At 28.8% G+C, this 20,470-nt stretch overlaps 3 protein-coding genes and 1 long non-coding RNA gene across 5 annotated transcripts; 1 reads left to right on the forward strand and 3 right to left on the reverse strand.

The window, feature by feature from the left end:
• The first annotated feature begins 1,786 nt into the window (after positions 1–1,786).
• LOC110626604 (proline-rich receptor-like protein kinase PERK14) lies at positions 1,787–6,103 on the forward strand. The gene is made up of 9 exons (XM_043961900.1): positions 1,787–1,870; positions 1,971–2,354; positions 2,443–2,580; positions 2,630–2,700; positions 3,051–3,130; positions 3,354–3,489; positions 3,749–3,904; positions 4,054–4,144; positions 5,105–6,103. Exons 1-9 carry the CDS (start codon positions 1,819–1,821, stop codon positions 5,941–5,943), a joined length of 1,947 nt encoding a protein of 648 aa, XP_043817835.1. The 5' UTR covers positions 1,787–1,818; the 3' UTR covers positions 5,944–6,103.
• Positions 6,104–6,135: 32 nt separating this feature from the next.
• Positions 6,136–6,914, reverse strand: LOC122725178. Its single transcript, XR_006352637.1, has 2 exons — positions 6,751–6,914; positions 6,136–6,439 (listed from the first exon to the last, which is right to left on the reverse strand). It is a non-coding gene; the product is annotated as an uncharacterized LOC122725178 (long non-coding RNA).
• Positions 6,915–7,009: 95 nt separating this feature from the next.
• LOC110626606 (proline-rich receptor-like protein kinase PERK15) lies at positions 7,010–8,289 on the reverse strand. The gene is made up of 5 exons (XM_043962122.1): positions 7,896–8,289; positions 7,722–7,805; positions 7,550–7,620; positions 7,382–7,458; positions 7,010–7,287 (listed from the first exon to the last, which is right to left on the reverse strand). The coding sequence occupies exons 1-5, from the start codon at positions 8,272–8,274 to the stop codon at positions 7,041–7,043; spliced, it is 858 nt and encodes a 285-aa protein (XP_043818057.1). The 5' UTR covers positions 8,275–8,289; the 3' UTR covers positions 7,010–7,040.
• A 5,147-nt stretch (positions 8,290–13,436) lies between these two features.
• LOC110626605 (proline-rich receptor-like protein kinase PERK15) lies at positions 13,437–17,620 on the reverse strand. 2 transcript variants are annotated; one of them, XM_021772618.2, is made up of 11 exons: positions 17,476–17,620; positions 17,221–17,347; positions 16,812–16,967; positions 16,600–16,696; positions 16,059–16,394; positions 15,832–15,918; positions 15,583–15,653; positions 14,509–14,552; positions 14,262–14,370; positions 13,948–14,103; positions 13,437–13,685 (listed from the first exon to the last, which is right to left on the reverse strand). In XM_021772618.2, exons 1-11 carry the CDS (start codon positions 17,487–17,489, stop codon positions 13,638–13,640), a joined length of 1,245 nt encoding a protein of 414 aa, XP_021628310.1. In that variant the 5' UTR covers positions 17,490–17,620; the 3' UTR covers positions 13,437–13,637. The 2 variants fall into 2 exon arrangements, with proteins under 2 accessions (XP_021628310.1, XP_021628309.1); XM_021772617.2 differs by having other exon boundaries at positions 14,262–14,379.
• Positions 17,621–20,470: the final 2,850 nt, after the last annotated feature.

A 20,470-nucleotide genomic window follows, 5' to 3' on the forward strand; every position in this document is an offset into this window, starting at 1 on the left:
TCGCGTATTTTTTAATAGGAAGGTATGATTTTATTTCTTTTTTCGTGTCAAGTCTACCTCTATTGTTGTTCAGAAGTTTTGTCCAGAAATTTTGATAAGTTTTTATTAAATCTTTTCAAATACTTCACATAATTAATTTATTTCCTCATTGATTATAGCTCATATTTTTTATCATTTATTTTTTTATAAAAATATGAAATAAAATGTAAAATTAATATAAAAAAATACTTAGATTGATGATAAAAAAATATACATATATGTGAAATTTGTGCTATATAACTTTTGGAAGAATTGTACGAGGAGAATAATAATAACAAATTGCCAAGGTGTATTATATATAAGGGTAGGTCTTTTCATACAATCGTGTAAATCCATTTCTATGAAAACTAAAAATGTAACAAAAGCATGGAAATCTACTTAACAACAACCAGCAGCGGGAACTAATGATTTCCAAATCATTGAAGAACATTCATCCATTGAGAGTTTTCAACTGCAATTAAAAAACAAGCGGAAGATAATAAACGTTTTGATTTTTTGGATGAACAGCAGGAAGAAGAATTTGATGAAATTGAGAGTGTTGACAGTGTAAGTCACTCGTCAATTCTCTTTAATTCAGGTGGATAATGCATCGAAAAACTAAATATATCAATTATTTAAATTTAATTATTAGAATATGATTAAGGCTATTGATTGTTTTAATCATTTTTATATTTTGATATATTTTTTTGAGAGTAATTAAAAGTAGGAGAGTCATATTTTTTCTAAACTCAAAAACTGAATTGAATTAAAATAATTAAAAATTTTAATTTAATTTTTATTTATTTTAATTTAATTCGATTTTAATTGAAAAAAAATTAAATTAAATTGATTAGTGATAATAATATATTATTTTTATTATTATTATCAAACATAGTGATAATCAACTATCGAACATAGTCTAAGACACAATAACCAATTAAAGAATAAATCAATGACCAATTAAAGAATTGAAGTTATACATCCATATGAAATCACTTATTTAACGATAGGGGTGAGTAGTGTTTGGTTCAAATCGAAAAAATTGATTAAACCGAATTAATTTAAAAATTCAGTTCGATTTTTTATTCATCTCGGTTCCGTTTGATTTTTAATTTTAGAAATTTTGGTCATTTCAGTTTGATTCAGTTTTGATCAGAAAAAAATTAAAAAAATCGAACCGAATTGATTAGTGATAATAATATATTTTTTCAATAATATAGAGAAATTAAATCATATTAAGATTAAAATATTTTAATTAAATTTTAAAATACTAAAAATAAAGTGTAAAAAATAAAAAATTTATTAAAAATGAAATCGATCAAACAGAATCGAATTGAACTGAATCAGATCGATTCGATTCGATTCGATTTTTGATCAAAATCAATTCGATTTGATTTTTATAAATATTAAAATTTTAGTTTTCTATTTATTCGGTTCGGTTCGATTTTAAACAGAATCGAGTGAATGCTCACCGGACCAGAGGTAAAGATCCGTTGCCGAGGATGAGTAGAAACTTATTAATAAAAAATGAATAATAAAAAGAAACTCATCAACAAATTTCCACGCATTACAGAAAATGACATACTGGAGCCGGAGGCCACATGCTGCGCATTCTACGCTCATCGTTAACGTCATTATTATTATTTTTTTTTAAAAGGAAAACGAAAGTCTGAATGGGCCACATCTCCGTCTCCATCTCTGACCATTCACATTCACACTTAATAAGAATTAAATGTATTATATATATATATATACTTGCAACAAACCTCTATCCGTGGTTTGGCAAGTCTGCAACTTCCGATGGCCTCTCGCTGGGGGATGAACAGGGCAGATCGCCGGACTGAAGCTAGAGGTATTAATTTTTTTCAGCTGAAACTGAGTAAGGAGTTCAAATATTAATAGCTTCATGAAACTTCCATTTCATCTAACTAATTGATTGTCACTGAGCACAGATCGGAATGAATCTGGCTCATCTCCTGAGAAGAGTCGAAGTCGTTCATTTGCATCTGACAATTATAAGGGTCTTGGGCCGAAGCCATATTCATATGATGAATTAGCATTCGCAACTGGTCATTTCTCGCTCAATAATCAACTTGGTCAAGGTGGTTTTGGTCAAGTTTTTAAGGCATCCTTAGATGGTAAGATCCGTGCTGTCAAGAAACTTAATAATTTTCCAGATGTACAGTCCGAAGGAGATTTAGAGAGGGAGATTATGGTCGTCAATAGAGTCAGTCATAAAAATCTTGTTAGGCTGGTTGGTTACTGCGTTGATGGAGCCAACAGATTGCTGATCTTAAAGTATTTTCCCAATAAATCTTTGAAATATACATTACATAGTGAGTCTCATATCCTTTCTTTTTCCTATATTCATATAACTAATTAATATGACATAATTAATCTTATAAATTATAAATGGTTTTGTAGGAAAGGAGAATGTCTTAGATTGGAAAAAAAGAATGAATATTGCCATAGGTTCTGCAAGAGGATTGGAATATTTACATGAACACTGTAAGTATATAAAAGAGAATGAATTTTTATTAAATCTTATTTTCATTTGTGTTAGTAATTTATTATCTTTAAAAGTTTTATACTCTTCTTATATTATTTTCAGGTAAACCTAATATCATACATTTAGATATCAAACCAGATAATATTTTTCTTGATAATCACTTTGAACCTAAGGTAAGATAATTTAATAATACAAATTTTATTTATACCATCATATATGCATTTTGGAATCTTGATCATTAAATTCTGAAATTTTATTTTTGAAAAATTATGTGAACCCATTAATTTGATTGTTGTAATTAATTAATAATGAACCTTAATAAGGTTTCTTGTCTTTTTTTTATGCTTTAGGACTTTCTTAATAAACCTTATTAAAGTACGGAAAATAGTATAATTTATCAAATAAAAAAATAAAAAGAGTATACATTCATAAAATTAAGTGTGGAAAATAACCACACCATTAAATTAATATATACATTAAATGTCATAACAAATTTATTAATTTACTTAAATCATTTGTTTAGATTTCAGACTTTGGACTTGCCCTATTCTTTAAGGATGCTGCTACTCACGTATCCAGATCATCAACTTTGGGAACTCACATGTACGTGAAAAATTAATTTTTTCTTTCTATCATTTACACCACTATTATTGTCTTTTTCTTTTTTCCAGTGCCATTATTATTTAATTTTAGAACAGTTTAAAAAATAAAATTAAAATTGAAACAAAGAAAAAGCACATAAAAAAATAGAGCTCCTTAATTTGAAGATATTAGTTTTTTAAAGAAAATCCTAACGTAAATTTTAATTGTGGTGATTCAATTGCAGTTATGCAGATCCATTGTCAACGAAATTAGGAAAGTATTCTGATAAATCCGATATTTATTCGTTTGGTGTTACGCTTTTAGAGCTAATTACTGGGAGAAATCCTATGATTGATAAAAGCACCGATATTATTACTTGGGTATGATTCTATTATGGTGTGATTATATTATTTGTGATAGTTTAATATAAAAATTGTGATATAAAAATCAACTTAAAAAAAAAGAATTAAATTTCAATTTCAATTGAATGTATGTAGATAAAATAATAAAGCATTTTCTATAGCCACATTAAAAAAATTAGAAAAAGATAAAACTATATGCTATAAGTTAAATACAAATGTACATGCAGCATGCATTCATAATCCATTAATAAATAATTTATTAATGGATATTTTGTAGGCAAACCCTCTAATAGAAAAGGCTTTAAAGGGAGAATATGCAGATTTTGTAGATTCAAGGTTGCAATCCTTTGATCACGAAGAAATGCATCGAATGATTCTTTGTGCTAATACTTGTATAAATCAACCGCCGAAATCTCGTCCATCAATGAAAATGGTAAAATTTATGAATATAATTTAATTTCGATATATTTCAAAACTCTCTCAATATTTATAATTTCAGACTATTTTCAATTAATTTTGTTAAAATATTGAGAGATTATATAGTTGACTTATAAATATTTCTATCACTGATATAACATGCAGATACTTCTAGCTCTTGAAAGAACTTTACCTCTAGAAAATCTATGGAATGTGAAGAATGACAACAAATTGCGGTCAGGAGCTTCATATAAAGGTCTGTTTCTGGTAAAATATGAAATATCTTTTTTAAAGTGTTGTTGATTTTCTTTATATATAAATTGATGATAAGGTGAGATCATTTTAATGTTAAAAAATCCTAATATTATATAGATATTAAAAAAATTCAAATTACGTAATAATATATAAGAAAATAAATACGAATACAAAAATTACAAACTGTTCAAAAATATAATAAATCCACTAGGAAATCAATAGCCAAAAGAATAAAAATTATACAATTAAATCCATATCCAACTATTTATGTTTGAAGATAGATGTTAAAAGATTTATTTGATTCGGTCGAAGATTAAAGTTAGATGCAAATCGAATTGGTCAATTAATCAAATCAAATGATTTAATTTAATTCGTTTCGATTTAATTTTATTTTTAATTTTAACTTAAAATTATTTAATAATATGTCAATTGAGTTTATTAAATAATAATAAAATTAACTATGCCACGTAGATAGGAGGCATCCTTTCAATCTCACTTTATTTTTTTAAATGGTTAACTTATTATTGTACTAATAAATCTATAGTTAATATGCATTAAAAATTATATTTAATAATATGATCCGTGTAATTTTAATAGAATAAAATGGTCATTAAATATTTATAGAAAGGTGAATTTAAAAAATTATTTACATGAAAATAGAATTATGCTTTTTTTAATTTGATTTTTTTATTTATTTCAAATTATAGGTAACTTTAGATAGAAATATATTAATTAGCTTATAAAAGAATATAATTTATTAGATTAAACAATAATTTAGTAATGAAACAATATAAATAAAGGATATATTAATAGAAACTTTTAATTAAGATAATTACCATTTAATATTTGATGTATGTTTAAATTGAGAGATTTACTATAAATAATTACAAAAGTGAAGAATTTAAAAAAAAAAAATTACAAAAGTGAAAAATTATTGACCTATTGTTGAAACCATCTTCAGCTGAAGTCACGCCATACTATACGAAGAAAGAAGACGTTAATGATTTCGACGAGTATGATCCGACAAAGTATGAAAGCGGATACGACATTGCCATGACGTACGGACATCCCATCCCACCGTCTGAGGAGACCTGCTACCCGAATAGCTCCTCCGCCGATGAGATCTTCTACAATCCCCCCCATTTCACCTCCGATACTGTGCCCTCCGCCTACACCGATGACCGTCTCCAGGAAGAGTACACTAGCTATGCCCGTCCCAAGCCCCGACCTAGACCTGCTTGTGCCTTCAATTTTGGCGGTGCCCCCGGAGGGGAAGTATTTGTAGCTGCTAGACCTCAGCCTACTTATGTGCTCCAGCCTGGAAGGACAATGGCTGGTTCCGATTACGGATCTGGTAGCTATGACAGAAGGCCCGACTATGAGAAGCCACTCAGTGAGGAATATGGATCTGGGTATGGTCGCAGACGAGATTATGAATATGGATATAGTGGATATGGCAGGAGAACCGAGTATGAGAGGCAACATATTTCAGAATATGGATACGGATATCAGGGCAGGACCGGATTTGAGTATGGATCAGGGTATGGTGGGAGGATACAGTCGGAATATGAGGATGGTGGAGCTGAGTATGGACGTTGGTATGGGCGCAAACCAAGTTACGAAGTGGAAGGAGGCTACAGAGGGAGGCCTGAAAGGACCACATATGAGATGTGTAATTCTGATGGGGGTGAAGAGGGTTATGGCCGCAAGAAATATGGAGAAGATGATTCTGATGATGAAGAGAAGAAACACCAACGCTACAAAAACCACCACCGCAGGAAGCATTATGATGACGAGTGATGGAGCTGTTTTTAGTGGGCATTCTTGCCGTTATTGGCTACTTAATAAAGGATTGAAGCATGTTTCCTTTTAATAGTTGATTTGTAAGAGAGCTTTTTCCGAACATTATCTACTATGTATGTGCTCCCAAGTTCTACGTGGAGCTCAAGCCTGTCCTTTTTATTTAAAAAGAAAAAATTCTGAAGCTAGGGATAAAGAATACAAAACAATTTTTCTGGCACACAAGATGCCAATGCAATACAACTTAAAGTTTTACAGATTCAAATGAATTGTGCACTCGCATCCGAGACATAAATAAAAATTTTTTTTTTTAAACATCATAATGACACTTTAAACCAGTAAAAGAAGTATTTGGCCTAGTTGTTGGTTAGTCATCGCAGATCTAAGATTTCCCTTAGACAATTGAGTAATACGGTGCTCCATCGTGCAGGAATTTGCTGTCTCTGCTTTGCCATACACACTCTAATGCCATATTTCCTTTTAGGACTTCAACAATCTGCATGCATCAAATAGCAATATCAGAATTAGTGTGGTTAAACTTATACTTATTAATTAATTACTGTGGACGAGGATGATTATGTAAAGCAAAGCAATTAAGCTTATGGAATAGAGCTTCCAGAAAAGTTTTTAATTCTCTAACACATCTCCAAATAACAATACTTACTGAATTTGAGCACATGTTATAAATATTATGGATAAAAAGAGTGTTTTGCTACTATGTCAAGAAAGCACACCATGTATTGATGAGAGTTTTAAGAATAGTCCTAGTCCTAGATTTTTCATAATTAGTTTCCCATTTAAATTTACCTCACTCATTTTTGGGCGACCTGCTGCAGGTTTATACACACAAGCAGCAGCACAATGAAGCATTCGAGCCGCTTCATTTTTAGCCGCTTCATTTTTATTGTACTCTTCTCGCAATTTATCATCAACAAGAGTATCATAACTCCCACTGTAAAAAACTTTTTTTAATTGAGGTGCTATCTGAAATTAAAAAAAAAACATAAATATTAGTTAGTAGACTATAATTTGTGAATTATATGAATTTAAAAAATATATATTTATTTTTCTATTATAATATTGTATTGAATATTTTTTTAAAAAACTTGATTATGATGATAAATGACTTTAATAAATAACATTTTTAAAAAAAGTTTAAATATAGTCAATTTGATAGTACAAAGTAGGAAGCAACAAGTGCGTACCCAAACAGCCAACTCAACGGCATTCTTGCCTTCAACAGCTTGTTTCCCTGTGACCAACTCCAGAAGCACCACACCGAATGAAAACACATCAGACTTGTCAGTAAGCTTCTTCCCTTTTAAATTCTCAGGGGCCACATAACTGCACATGGAGAATTAAGGACCTACTTTATAAAATTTGCCAAATAATAACAAACTTGCTTAATTAGCTAACAAATAAATAACACATATCTTACCCCTTGGTTCCCTTTGGATCAGTGGAAATATGGGTAACAGAATTTGAAAAATCTTTGGCCAGTCCAAAATCAGCAATCTGAGAAAATATAATTCATACTTGCATAATTATACAGCATAAAAAATCAAAAGTCTGTCAAAGTTATCATCAAGAAATACACGATTAGCACCTTCGGTTCAAAGTTATCATCAAGAAGAATATTCGCTGTTTTGATATCTCGATGTATGACTCTAGGATTACCTGAAGATATATATATAAAATAAACTTAAATTCACTGGTCAATACATTAACTAAACAAGCAAGAACAAAAATGGCTGAAGTGGTTGCTATTAGATACTCACATTCATGTAAATATGCCAAGCCTTCTGCGGAAGCTAAGGCGATTTTGAATCTGGTTGACAAATCGATAATTTTCTTGTTCTTTCCTGCAATTAATGGAATCTTCTACATAATATATATATATTTATTTTCCTTAGATACATAAAATTAATATTTGAGTGCGTAAGAGGACTCACCATGTAAATTATCTCGCAATGAATTGTTGGGAACATACTCATAAATAATCAATCTATTGGCTTTATCATCGCAGTATCCAATTAGCTTGACCACATTCTTGTGACGGGTTCGATTAATAGTTGCAACCTCCGCATTAAATTGATCTCGTTCCCTCTGTTCAGACTCGTGTGCAAGTTTCTTAATTGCAACAACCTCACCATCTGGGAGTGTTCCCTTAAAAACTTGACTCCAACCACCGTCACCTAGGTGGTTGAAGTTGGAGAAACTACCAGTTGCTTTTGCTAGTTCTTTATAATTAAAGATCTTCAGCTGATTAGTTTCAGGGCTTTCATGAATAATTTGTACGGTAGGAGGCTCTTGCTCGATACGCGTTTTCATATGTGGAACAGGAGTTTGTTTTCGATCCACATGCACAGGTAAGACAGCTTTATGGCTAACTGGACAAGGAATTATAAATATGAACTAGCAGTTTGGATCAAATAGTAAATAAAGTAATGTAACAGCTTAAAAAAGCACATCAAAGCTTATAATATGGCTAATTAAAAATCGAAAACTTTAAAACTTTAAATAAATAGATTGGTCAATATATATATCTAATGAGTTAAGCGAGCCAGCCTGATTAAATTTATATTTTTTGCATGTCATAAATGAGTTGACGTACATTTTTAGAGTTATATCATAATATGAAATTTGTGTTAAACACAGTTGAATGACATTAAAGAATTTACTGGTTAGTCATATGTGGCCAGTAATTAATCATCAAATAAAACGAGGGATACCTTTAATATCGCGACCATTTCCTTGGCTGCTCGTGTCGCACAAATCACAGAAATAAAGGCCCAGAAAGAGGCACAGGATCGCCAAAACTGCGATCACCACGGCTACAACTACCATTGACATGGCAGCCGGCGACAGTTGCTTACACGCAGAGAGGTGAGGAAGAGAGGAGACGAGAGCTAGGGTAAGAGACGTGAACACTTTGCTTCGGAATGAGAGGGCAGGCGGGCGTTTCTATATTTATGCGAAACCAGGGGGTTGCCAATACGAGATTTGGCCTAAATCATTGTAAATCGGTCTTAATTTATAGAATAAAAATTTTGTCAATTTTTGTCTGTCGAACTTTTTAGTCATTTAAGTGTTAAAAATTTTCTAGAATCTACTTCCTAATTGCTGATACAGATGAGAAGTACTTACAAAGTTTTTGTGGTTGTCATTTACTTGTACTGGAGTCCAATTATGGGCAAGGCGACAAGTCAACCAAATTAATTAAATTTAAAACAAATGAATGTGAAAAGATTCGAAAAAGCGGTTGCGTGTTGACGAGGAGAAAGCCGAGTCGTCTTGTAAATTCTGCTCACATTTTTTCAAGAAAAATATCTATCTAAATCTAATCCATTATAAATTAAATCAATTATAAAAAAAATAAATAATCTATTTATATGAATAATAATTATAGTCTATTTAATGAAAAAATAAAATTATACATAATTATATATGTATATATATACCAATTAGAAAACAAAATCATTTTCTCTTTTACTTTATATTTAAATGTTAATAAGTATAAGATATTACTTTTTCTAAAATGTTTTTTAATGGTGAAAATAAAAAATATTAAAATTTTTGATATTTATACACTAATTTTAAGTTATTAAATAGATTAAAATAGGTTTAAAAATTTCTGGCTCCGGAACCTCATGAAATGAATTCAACTTTTTATCAAAAATTTTGGGATACTATTGAAAATTCAGTAGTAGCTGATTGTCAACGATGGTTCCAAAATAGTGTCTTTCTTGCCAATCTTAATGATACTATCATTGTTCTCATTCCCAAGAATGATAAGCTTTTAAACCCTTGCTAGATTCTATTATCTCACCTACTCAATTAATTTTGTCCTAGATTATCTCCTTAATAATAATGGCATGGTGGCTTTCAAGATTATTTATCACATAAAACAGAAAACTCGTGGTGAAAAAAGTGAAATCCCTATGAAAATTGATATTAGTAAAATTTATTATTGTGTGAATTATTTTTAAAAATGGGCATCACTGACAAATTTGTGGTTAGGTTATCATCATGATGTGTATTATCAGTGTTCAATACTCTGTTTCTTTGAATGGAGCGATTTTGTATCTCATTATGCCTAATAAGGCACTAAGGCAAGGTAATTCTCTTTCACTTTATTTGTTTATCTTATGTGCTGAAGGACTTTTGGCTCTCTTTCAATAGGCTTAGTTGAGAGGTGATGTGCATGGCGTAAAAATTTTTAGGCAAATTTCGGATATTTCTCACTTACTCTTTGCATATAACAGTTTTTTCTTTTTCAAAACTGATCTTATTGAGAGTAGGACTATCAAAAGTATTTTGCATGTTTATGAGCATATGTTCGATCAAGCTATTAATTTTCATAAATCTAGAATCTTCTTTAGCCCCAACTTCACTAGTGAGGTCAAAGTTGTGATTCAAGATGAGTTAGGAGTCATATTTCCTCTCAATCATTGCAGATATCTGGGACTCCCATCTTTTATAGGATGGGATAAAAAGTATATTTTTTTCTTTTCTCAAGGAAAGACTTTGGAGACGATTAAATAATTGGCAAGGTAGGTTTCTCTCTAATGCAGGTAAAGAGATTCTTTTAAAATCAATGGCATAGGTTATCCCTTTATACTGCATGAATGTGTTTGCCGTCCCTATTTCGATGTGTGATGAGTTTTCAAAAAATAATGAATTCCTTTTTGTGAGGGATAAAAGAGGCTAGCAAAAGGCGCATATATTAGTTATCATGGGAATCTATAGGTCTTAGCAAAGAATACAAAGGGATAGGTTTTTGAAATTTTCACCACTTTAATCTTAAATTACTTCGCCGGTAGGATTGGAGACTTATCTCCGATCCACATACTTTTCTTAGTAGATTAGAATTTTATGGAAAAAATTTGTGCGATACTTTAGAGTATTTGGTCTCAACGGAATTGGTTACTATAGCATAATTAGACATTTAGTGCATATGAGATTGTATCATCGGGCCTTTGAATTTTAGATGATTGGAAGAATGTGAACTCTTAAGAACCAATAGTGTATGCTTATAGGGATACCATCACTAAGAATTGGGATCCTCCTATGCAAGGCACGCTAAAATGTAATGTTGATTCTAGTATCCGTAATCACAGTGGTTGTTCAACTTATTTTGCAGTTATTAGGGATACTAGAGACTCTTTTCTTATTGGTCTAACTAGTTACTATGGGTCTATTCTTCTCATTAAACTTATAGAAATTTTAACTCTTAGAGAGTCTTTTTTTGGATCCAGAATAATCATTTCACAAATATGTATGTGGAGTCTGATATAAAAGTTATTGTGAATATTGTTCTTTTGGCCCATGAAAACTAATAAGAATTTAGGCAAATTATAAATGATTGTAGATTTTTATTAAATCAAGAGTCCTTACGGTCTTTATTTTAAATTAGGCGACAAGCTAACCTAGCTGCTCACTGTCTTAATAGGATAGTTATGTTATATGCTAGTCCCACTAATTGGCATATACCTCCTAATAATTTATGTAATATTTTAGACTCTAATGTTTCTCTAGAGTTTTTACTTAATACTTCACGTTTTAGGATAGGTATTTTGGAAAAATTTGATGTGTAAGCTTAATATAAATATGATTTGTTTAAACTTTTTTTCTGGATATGATTTAATTAATAAAAGAATGTTTCATTAAAAAAAAAGTTAAAAATATTTGTAATATTAGTAACTTGAGGTAAAAGAAACAAGATAAAATTGAAAATTTATGTAAAATTTATTTTTTTAAAAAAAAAAATCACGAAGCCATCAAAATTTGTGTCAAGGATCAAAACGGATAATTGTTAAAATATGGGGAAAATATCTCCCAAATAGGTGTTAAGTTGTCTAAGATCGCATATGCATCGTCTAATTTTCATATTTAGCAGTCATCTTGCAATTTTTTAATTAAATTACAAAATAATTATCAATTTTCAAATTTAAATTTCAATTCAAATTAAAATTTTTTAGACTAACTTTCAGATCATATAAATATTTGAAACACACCAAAATAAATAGCATCCCTCTCTAGAATCACGAATTTTATAATAAGAATTTAGTTTAATTAATTTTTTTATTAATTATATTATTTATAGATAAATATATTAGAAGTTGCGCGGAAATTGCACTTCTCATTTAGAGCTGAGCAGTCAGCCCAATGGTCAAATGTCTTGGACCCTAATTAACGTTTCCTTGTCATGGAACGGATGCATGAATTATTATTATTTTTTCATTAATATAAAATATTATGAAAAATAAATAATCTTTAAAAAATTAAATAAAATGTGAATATTTTTTCAAAAGAGGATAATCCCAAGACATACCTGTTCACACACCCACGACAGTTTGCTTTTTTTTTTTTTTTTTTTATTAAAAAAAAAGTTTGAACCAGAACCAGCGACCCGCCCTACGTGGACCCCTGAAATTTTTAAAATTTTTTAAATATATTAATGTAATTTCACATTAATATTTAAAATCTTAAATATTTTTTCTTTTATTTTTTTTTCCATCTACACCAACTCTCAATTTCATAGCAACTTCCTTTTTTTTTTCTCTTTATACTTTTTTTCATCTCTTAATTTCTATCTATAAAATTTTATTTTAATTCATAAATTTTTTTTTTTCAAATTAACTGTCTATTATTCATTTTTTTTTCTCTTTTTTAACATTTAGTTATTTTCTTGTTTTCTAATTTTATTTTTTTACATTATTTTTTTTATCATTAAGAATTAATTTATATTTTTTATTTATTTTTTTATATTGTTAATTTATTTTATTTAATTATTAATACTATTGTTATGAGTGATAATTTAGTCTAATTAAAATTAAAAAAATTATGTACATTTTAAATATTATTTTATGGTTAATAATTTAATCTAATCAAAATTAGTAAAATAGTATAAATTTTAAATAATATTTTTATGGATAATAATTTAATCTAAGAAAAATTATAAAAATTTTGTACATATTAAATATTATTTTTATGAATAATAATTTAGTGTAAAAAAAATTTAAAAGAAATTATGTAAATATTAAATATAGTTTTATGGATAATAGTTTATATTTAATTAAAATTAGAAAAATTATGCAAATATTAAATATATTTTTTATGAATAATAGTTTATATCTAAACTTTAAATGGATAATAGTTTAAATTTTAAATGTTGGTCAAATACTTTGCATAAAAAGAATTAAGATATTATAAATGCATATTATAAATGGCATTTAGTTAAAATTTTTAAATATTATTTATAAATAGGTTGAAAATTTAAATATTATTGTAATTACTTAATAATTTATTAAATAATTATTTGATAATTTATATAGTAAAAAATGTATTTATAAATATTGATAATAAAAATATTATGAATAAATTTCAAATAATGGAAAAAAAAGAAAAAAATTATAATTGTTTATTAACTTTTTATAATATATTGTTTGTAATGTCTATTATTTTTTAATTATTTATTTAATTTGAGCTGCTGACCAAAATTTTTAGACAAGAACTTTATTCCATTAAAAGAATAACGATAAGTCCATCGCAGTGAAAGAGAATTCTAGACAAGAAGCTTTCCTTCACAGAGACAACCTAAAAGTATAAGACAACAAAGTAGCTAAAAATCCAAAGGGTTTGTTTTATATGCTTTCTTTTATTTTTTTTGCTTTTTTTTGGAACTGTTGTTCTCATTTCAGCGTTTCTGGAGGAGCATTTCCTGCTAAAACTTCCGCTATCTGCTTTGCAAAGACACGAAAAAAAGGTATAGAGATTTCATTAGAGCAACGGAGATAACTATAAAGCCCTATACAACATAAACAAAAAGTTCGAACATTAGTTTTTACTAAATATTCCTACTACATTTTGTGGCTTAAGCAATAATATTTTTAACAATTTTGTGACAATTTTCTATAAAATTGCTGGAAAATAATAGCTGAATTGATTATTCATGAACAAGACAGTAACAAATATAATAAATGAATGTGTTTATGAAATTACCTGGCTCATTTGTGGTCGAAAATGTGCATAACGATGTACACAGGCTAAAGCACATTTAATCATTCGAATCAATTCAGTTGCATTGAACTCCTTTAATTTCTGGTCAACAATATCATATTCTTTATGCAACAGAGCCATTCCGAGTACTGGTTCCGCCTAAACATTAACAAAATCAAATCAAGCATTAAAGAAAAATATCTACTTTCATGTCTACATATAAATTATCTACGCTAGTGAATTTTATTTATATAACTATTATCAATTCTTGGCACTTAATAAACTAGATTAATTGAGAAATTTCTTAGAATACATACCCATTCAGCAATATTAACTCCATCCTCATTAGATGGTTTCCCAGTGACAAGCTCCATAAGAATTTCACCAAATAAATAAACATCGGCCTTAGCATAGTTAACTGTCAAACTGTGGCCAATGGAGTAAGAAAAAGGAATTAAATATGAGAAAATTTTTCTTATATGCATGCCAAAAAGTATACAACATTGCTGCTGGCTGCAACAAGAGTTTTTTTTTTTTTTTTTTTTTTTTTTTTCTTTTTCTTACCCAAAAGCTCCTGAGAGAAACCTGCCATGTCCATACTCTGCAAACTGCACAATTTGATCCAAGTAAATTTACTGCATTTTGTAATTAATTTTGTTGCATCAAATGCAAAAATACAGTTTGCTTATACACAGATATCAGTTACATTCAACATCTTCTAATTTCATATTTAAAAACTTTTTTTGTACAAGCAAAAAGTAGTTAAATAAGATGGAAAATGCATGAAGCCGAACAAAACAGAACAAATAACAAGACCAAGCTTACCAAGCAGACTAAAGCACAAAGAAGGACTCAAGACTTACAAGGATGCCACACAGAGAAACCAACACAAGCTACTAGACTCAGCAGATCACAGAAGGATAACAAAAGCAACTAAGTCAAAAGGGCCATGAGAGGCCAAAGGACCAGCCAACAGAGCACAATGGAGAAAAGTAAACAAAACCCTCTTCAGCAAATTATCAAACACCTAACGAGCAAAATCGAAAAATCATAAAGCTGGAAACAAGATTGATAGCACGCCCACAGAACCAAACTCCTACAAGACAGCATCCCGACAAGACCGAGTCAAAACAAACAGCTTATAGAGGGTAATCAAGTTCTGGAATTTTGAAGGATGGCCAAATCATCATTAATCTGATTAACAAGAAACTGAATCAGAATTTCCAGAGAATCTCATTCCAAATTGCTTGTCAGAAAAGGAGATTTATGTGTAGTTGTAATTACATAGCACATTGTATATTGAATGATCAGCTAATAGAGGTGAAAATTTTGATAGAATCCATCAATTTGATTCAAATTTTTTCAATCTAAAACAATTCATACCTCAATCAATCACACACTATTCGTATATTCAACTTAAAATTTAACTTGAAATGTACAACATTTTTCCCCAAAAAAAAAAAAATCAACTTACTTTCTATTGAATTAATCAATTCTAATTTGAAGGCATTAAGATTATCAGCATAAAAACTTAAGATACCAATTCAAAAATCTTTTCTATGCACATATAAAATTAAAGGACAAAGTTTATAGAATTTCATGAGATGAAAATGTTTAATTTTAATCTGTAATAATCACCTTTGGTTGAAAATTTCCGTCGAGAAAGATGCTGTCGTCCTTGTATTGCTCGTATATATTCAAAGGTTTATCTGAAAATAGAGACACCGTTCACCCAAAAAATACAAGTCCAAATCTTAATAGCAAAGCTAAAATACTGCCGGGCGAAATTTTTGCCATCTCCTTATAATCATTTGACGATGGATTTGGGTTTTTAGGAGTTCAATTTCATCGCACCTTAGAGTAATAAATTTTGAAATGAATACTCACATAGTTCATGAAGATCTACCATTCCTCTCGCGATGCTCAAGGCGATTCCCATTCTGATTGGCCAAGCAAGAGTTGATGTCACATTTCCTGATATATTATCCATTTTCATAAGATCATCAAATCCATGTAAGCTTTAGCAATGGAGATTCTCATTGAGATGATTATTTAAACTCAAAATTTCAGTCATAGAAACTTTAGTGAGCTAGTTAAGTTAAAGAGCATCATACCATGTAAATGAGATCTCAAGGATTTATCCTCGGAAACAAACTCATAAACAAGTAGTCTATTGGGTCCTTCATTGCAGAATCCGAGCAGATTAACAAGATTGTTGTGATGGACACTACTGCTAATGGATTTAATATGATCAAACACATCTTCTTTTTTTCCAGGCATATAGTTATATTTCTTGACCGTTACTGTTTCACCGTTCAAGTATCCTTTATAAACTTGACACTGACTACTTCTGGCAACGAGGTTTTTTCCAGAGAAACCTTCAGTGGCGATTGTTAGTTCTTGATAAGTAAATATCCTTTGAAATCTCTCAGTGCTGCTCGAAGAAATTCCTAAAATGGTATTGGAAAAATCATTATCATTATTTTTAAAATAAATTTGAAGGAAAAGCAAATCAAAATATAAATAACAAAATACTTTCAAGTAGAAAATAAATTTTTTTCATTTTTTTGCATTTATTCTGAAATATAATTATTTAATTGAATTAAAAAATGAATTAGAATTTTGAAATATATTTCATAAATGTCATTTAATTACCTTTATTGATAGTAATGTGTGGCAATTCGGTGTCATTCTCCGTGCTGCCGTGTAAATCCTTTAAATTAGGCATATGTCCTTTGAGAGCTAGAACTATCTGCATGACATATGTAAAAATGATAAAATATTTTAAATTAATCATATCTGAAATTTTTGAATATTTTGATGTAATTAATAAAAAATAAAACATATAATATTTTGATAATTTTTACCTTTTCCATTGATGGACGAAGCTGTGGACGACTATAAACACAAGCTTCAGCGCAGTAGACCATTCTTTTCATTTCTATTTTATCAAAGCTTTGCAATCTGGTATCAACAAAGCCCCTGTATTCTTCTTCCAAAGCTTGCTTAATTCGACTTTTTGCCTGTAAATGCATTCCAATAAAAAAGAATTATATTTATTATATTATCTGTGTTTTTATTTTTCAAAATTTTATTTTCAAACATATTTTTAAATGTATTGTAATGACAAGAAGTAGAGGTTAAAAGAATTCATCAAAAGTCTAACCTTTAAGAGTTCCGTAACCTGATAAAACTAGGGCTATATGTATTTGCTTATGCAAAAAACTTAAAATCTTTACAATGCACCACAAGTACTATAGCTTAATGGTGGCTTACCCAATTGACAATGTCAATATCTTGATATTTGGGTTTTCTTCCGGTAATCAATTCTAAAAGTACAACACCGTAAGAATACACGTCTGATTTATCCGAAACTCTTTTTGGATCTTCTAGATCTACATAACTGTAATTATAAAAATACAATATATGAATTTCTTTAAATATTATTGTAAAAGTAGAAATCTAAAAGACCACTATACTAATGATGTAGTTGAGTAAATCAAATGGAAAAAACACACATATATATCTTACATGTCTGTTCCCATAATTGATCTGGAAATATGACTGACTCGAGGATCTGGAAATTTTAAGGCAAGTCCAAAATCTGCAATCTAATTAAAAAAAATTGAGGGAAGTGCATTATTCGATTTATTTTGCCATATATATTTATCATTTTTATATAGAATTGTTAAACAAAGCTATAGGTAACATTGTCTAATTTACTGACAAATGTATAGATACTAATTTTTTTTTTAAGTAAAAAGGAAAAAAATTGTCTTACTTTTGGTTCAAAATTACTATCAAGTAGAATATTATCTGGCTTGATATCTTGATGTATAATTTTAGGATCACCTGAACATAAAATAAATAAAATTATAAAAAATAATTAATAGTAAATAGATTAATAACATAAAAAAAATAAAAAAATATAATTACTCACAATGTACATGTAAATATTTCAATCCTTCAGCTGTGCCTAAAGCGATCTTCATTCTCTTCTGCCAATCCAAAATATCCTTGTCTGCATATATAAATTCCTATTTTTAAGATTTTAATAAAATATTTCTTATCTTTTCTAAATAAAAAAAAAAAATCTCATCTCAGGACATCAAGAAAGGACTCACCATGTAAATTAACTTTCAAGGATCCATGGGGAAAATATTCTAAAACAAGCAATGCATTGGCTCCTTCGATGCAGTAACCAACCAGTTTCACCAGATTTATGTGACTGACATAGCTAATCAATCTGATCTCCCGCTCCATTTCTTCTCTCGTCTCTTGATCTGGAACAATTCTAAGTTTCTTAATAGCAAAGGTCTGGTCGTGTAGGGATCCCTTAAAAACTTGACCAAAACCACCCTCTCCAAGGTGGTTCTTGTTGGAAAATCGATCAGTTGCCTCTGCTAGAGCTTCATAAGTATATCTCCTCGGCCCAAAGGAACGTGGTGACTGGGGAGTTGCCATAGAAACGGAGAGTCCCCAAGTGAGGAGCCGTCAAAAGCTACCCAGTCGCAGAGTCTTTAGCTGCAGTCGTCTACGCTCTACACCATGACTACTAAAACAAGATCCATTACAGCATCGCACCAGAGAAGTTTCTTGGCAGTATTCTACAGTAATCTTATTAAGCAGAGAGAGAGATGGAGGAAGAACAGGATATTTCTTCGTTATTAAGTTAAAAAAACAAAATTTCTGCATTGACTTAGAACGTGGGAGCTGGTGGTCCCACTCCAATAATGTAATACAAGTTGAGCCGTATTCATTATTATGTATATTCTGATCATATTACAACGTTTTATAATATACAGATGTAGACAAAGCTCCAATGAATAAAGTATGAGGTAAAACCAGAGCGGATAGATCGTATCCGCGTGATCAGTGGGAGTTGGTCTCATATGACTGGATTTTTTTATTTTTGGTATTTACAATTGGGTATTTTATTTGAAATTTACTAATTTTTCATTTTTTATACTTGTTTAATTTTCTTTTTATTTTCCTTAAAATATCCACCTTATTATTAAGATTTAAACGAAACAAATTTTTTATAGCTATTTGAGACTCGACTTTATAAAAATTCGATCAAATTCGTCTTTATTTTCTAAATGAGTTGAGTTTAAACTCACTTTTTAGGTTCATTTAATAAATGAGTCGAGTTTGAATTTAGCAGTATAATTTGTTTAGACTCACAAACTTATTTTGAAGCTTATAAATAAACTTGCGAGTTGACTCGTGAATAAACTCGTGAAGACTTATTCACTGACAATAATTCCATATCGAAAATTGAAAAGAAATGGAGGATTGTAATTTACCTATAAAAGAATATTTTTTTTTATTAGTTTTGGATTAGAGAAATTTTAATTAAATAAAAAAATTTTAATTTAAAATTTTTTTAATAATTTTATAATTAAAATTTTATTTTTAATTTAAATTTATTTTTAATTTAAATGAATTTGAATTATATTGAATTTATTTATAATTAAATTTGAATTTAAATGAGTTTAAATTTAAATTTTTTGGGTGGAATTTGAATTAATTGATTAACGTAATAAATAAATTTATAATGAATGGGAATTACACTGAAATAAAATTTAATATTTATTTTATAAATTGTGTTTAAATTTATAAATATTTAAATTTAAATTTTTAAATTTATTTTTTAATTAAGCTTCTTAAAGTTCGGCTAATCATTATAAATTAGAATAATTCTGTATTTATAATGATTCTGCGGTCCATTATCATAAATGCTTCTACATAAATGTCAACTTTTTCTCAGGATGGCCTACCTACCAATGCCCTTTCTTTATGAGAACGAATTTATCTATTTGTTTTTTTTTTTTTATAATTGAGAAAAGGGAGAATTCGAACTTGAAATCTATTAGATTTATTCGGATGCACTTACCACCAGACTAAATCTTTGAGTATTTTATTTGTTTATCATATGTAATATGTAAAAAAAAATTATTTAGGAATTAAAATTTGATCAGCATACCTAATTAATGAGAAATTTAAAAATTACTAAAATAATTATATCAATAAATTATACATGTATTCGGTTTCATAAATTATATTTTACTTGTTTAAAACAACTAAAAATTTGAAGTTTATTAATTAAATTAATATTTAACGAGTTGTATAATGTAAAATACATTACTAATTTGATAAAAACTTTAGAAATGCAATATTGCTAATTTTTTGTTTCTTACTTTGTTTTTCTTCTTTGAATAAATAATACAATGTAGGTAATATTATCTTATTTAAATTAAAAATTAAAAATTTTAGTATTTTATCATTATATTCAGATTGATTAAATTAATCTTAGAAAACTTGAGAGAAAGATAATATATTATAATCCCTTAAATCGACCCCAAAATCTCCATAATATTCAGATTGATTAAATTCAGGTGTACAAATGCCGGATTGGAGAAAGACAAATTTCAACAAGTTTTCTTACAAAATTTTTGTCCTATAGGCTTGGCTCATGAAAAATATAGGAAATATCGCCCCAGTATCGTCTGTTTCGCAGACCCAT

The sequence above is a fragment of the Manihot esculenta genome, chromosome 11 (assembly GCF_001659605.2).
Source record: "Manihot esculenta cultivar AM560-2 chromosome 11, M.esculenta_v8, whole genome shotgun sequence".
Classification (NCBI taxonomy): domain Eukaryota; kingdom Viridiplantae; phylum Streptophyta; class Magnoliopsida; order Malpighiales; family Euphorbiaceae; genus Manihot; species Manihot esculenta.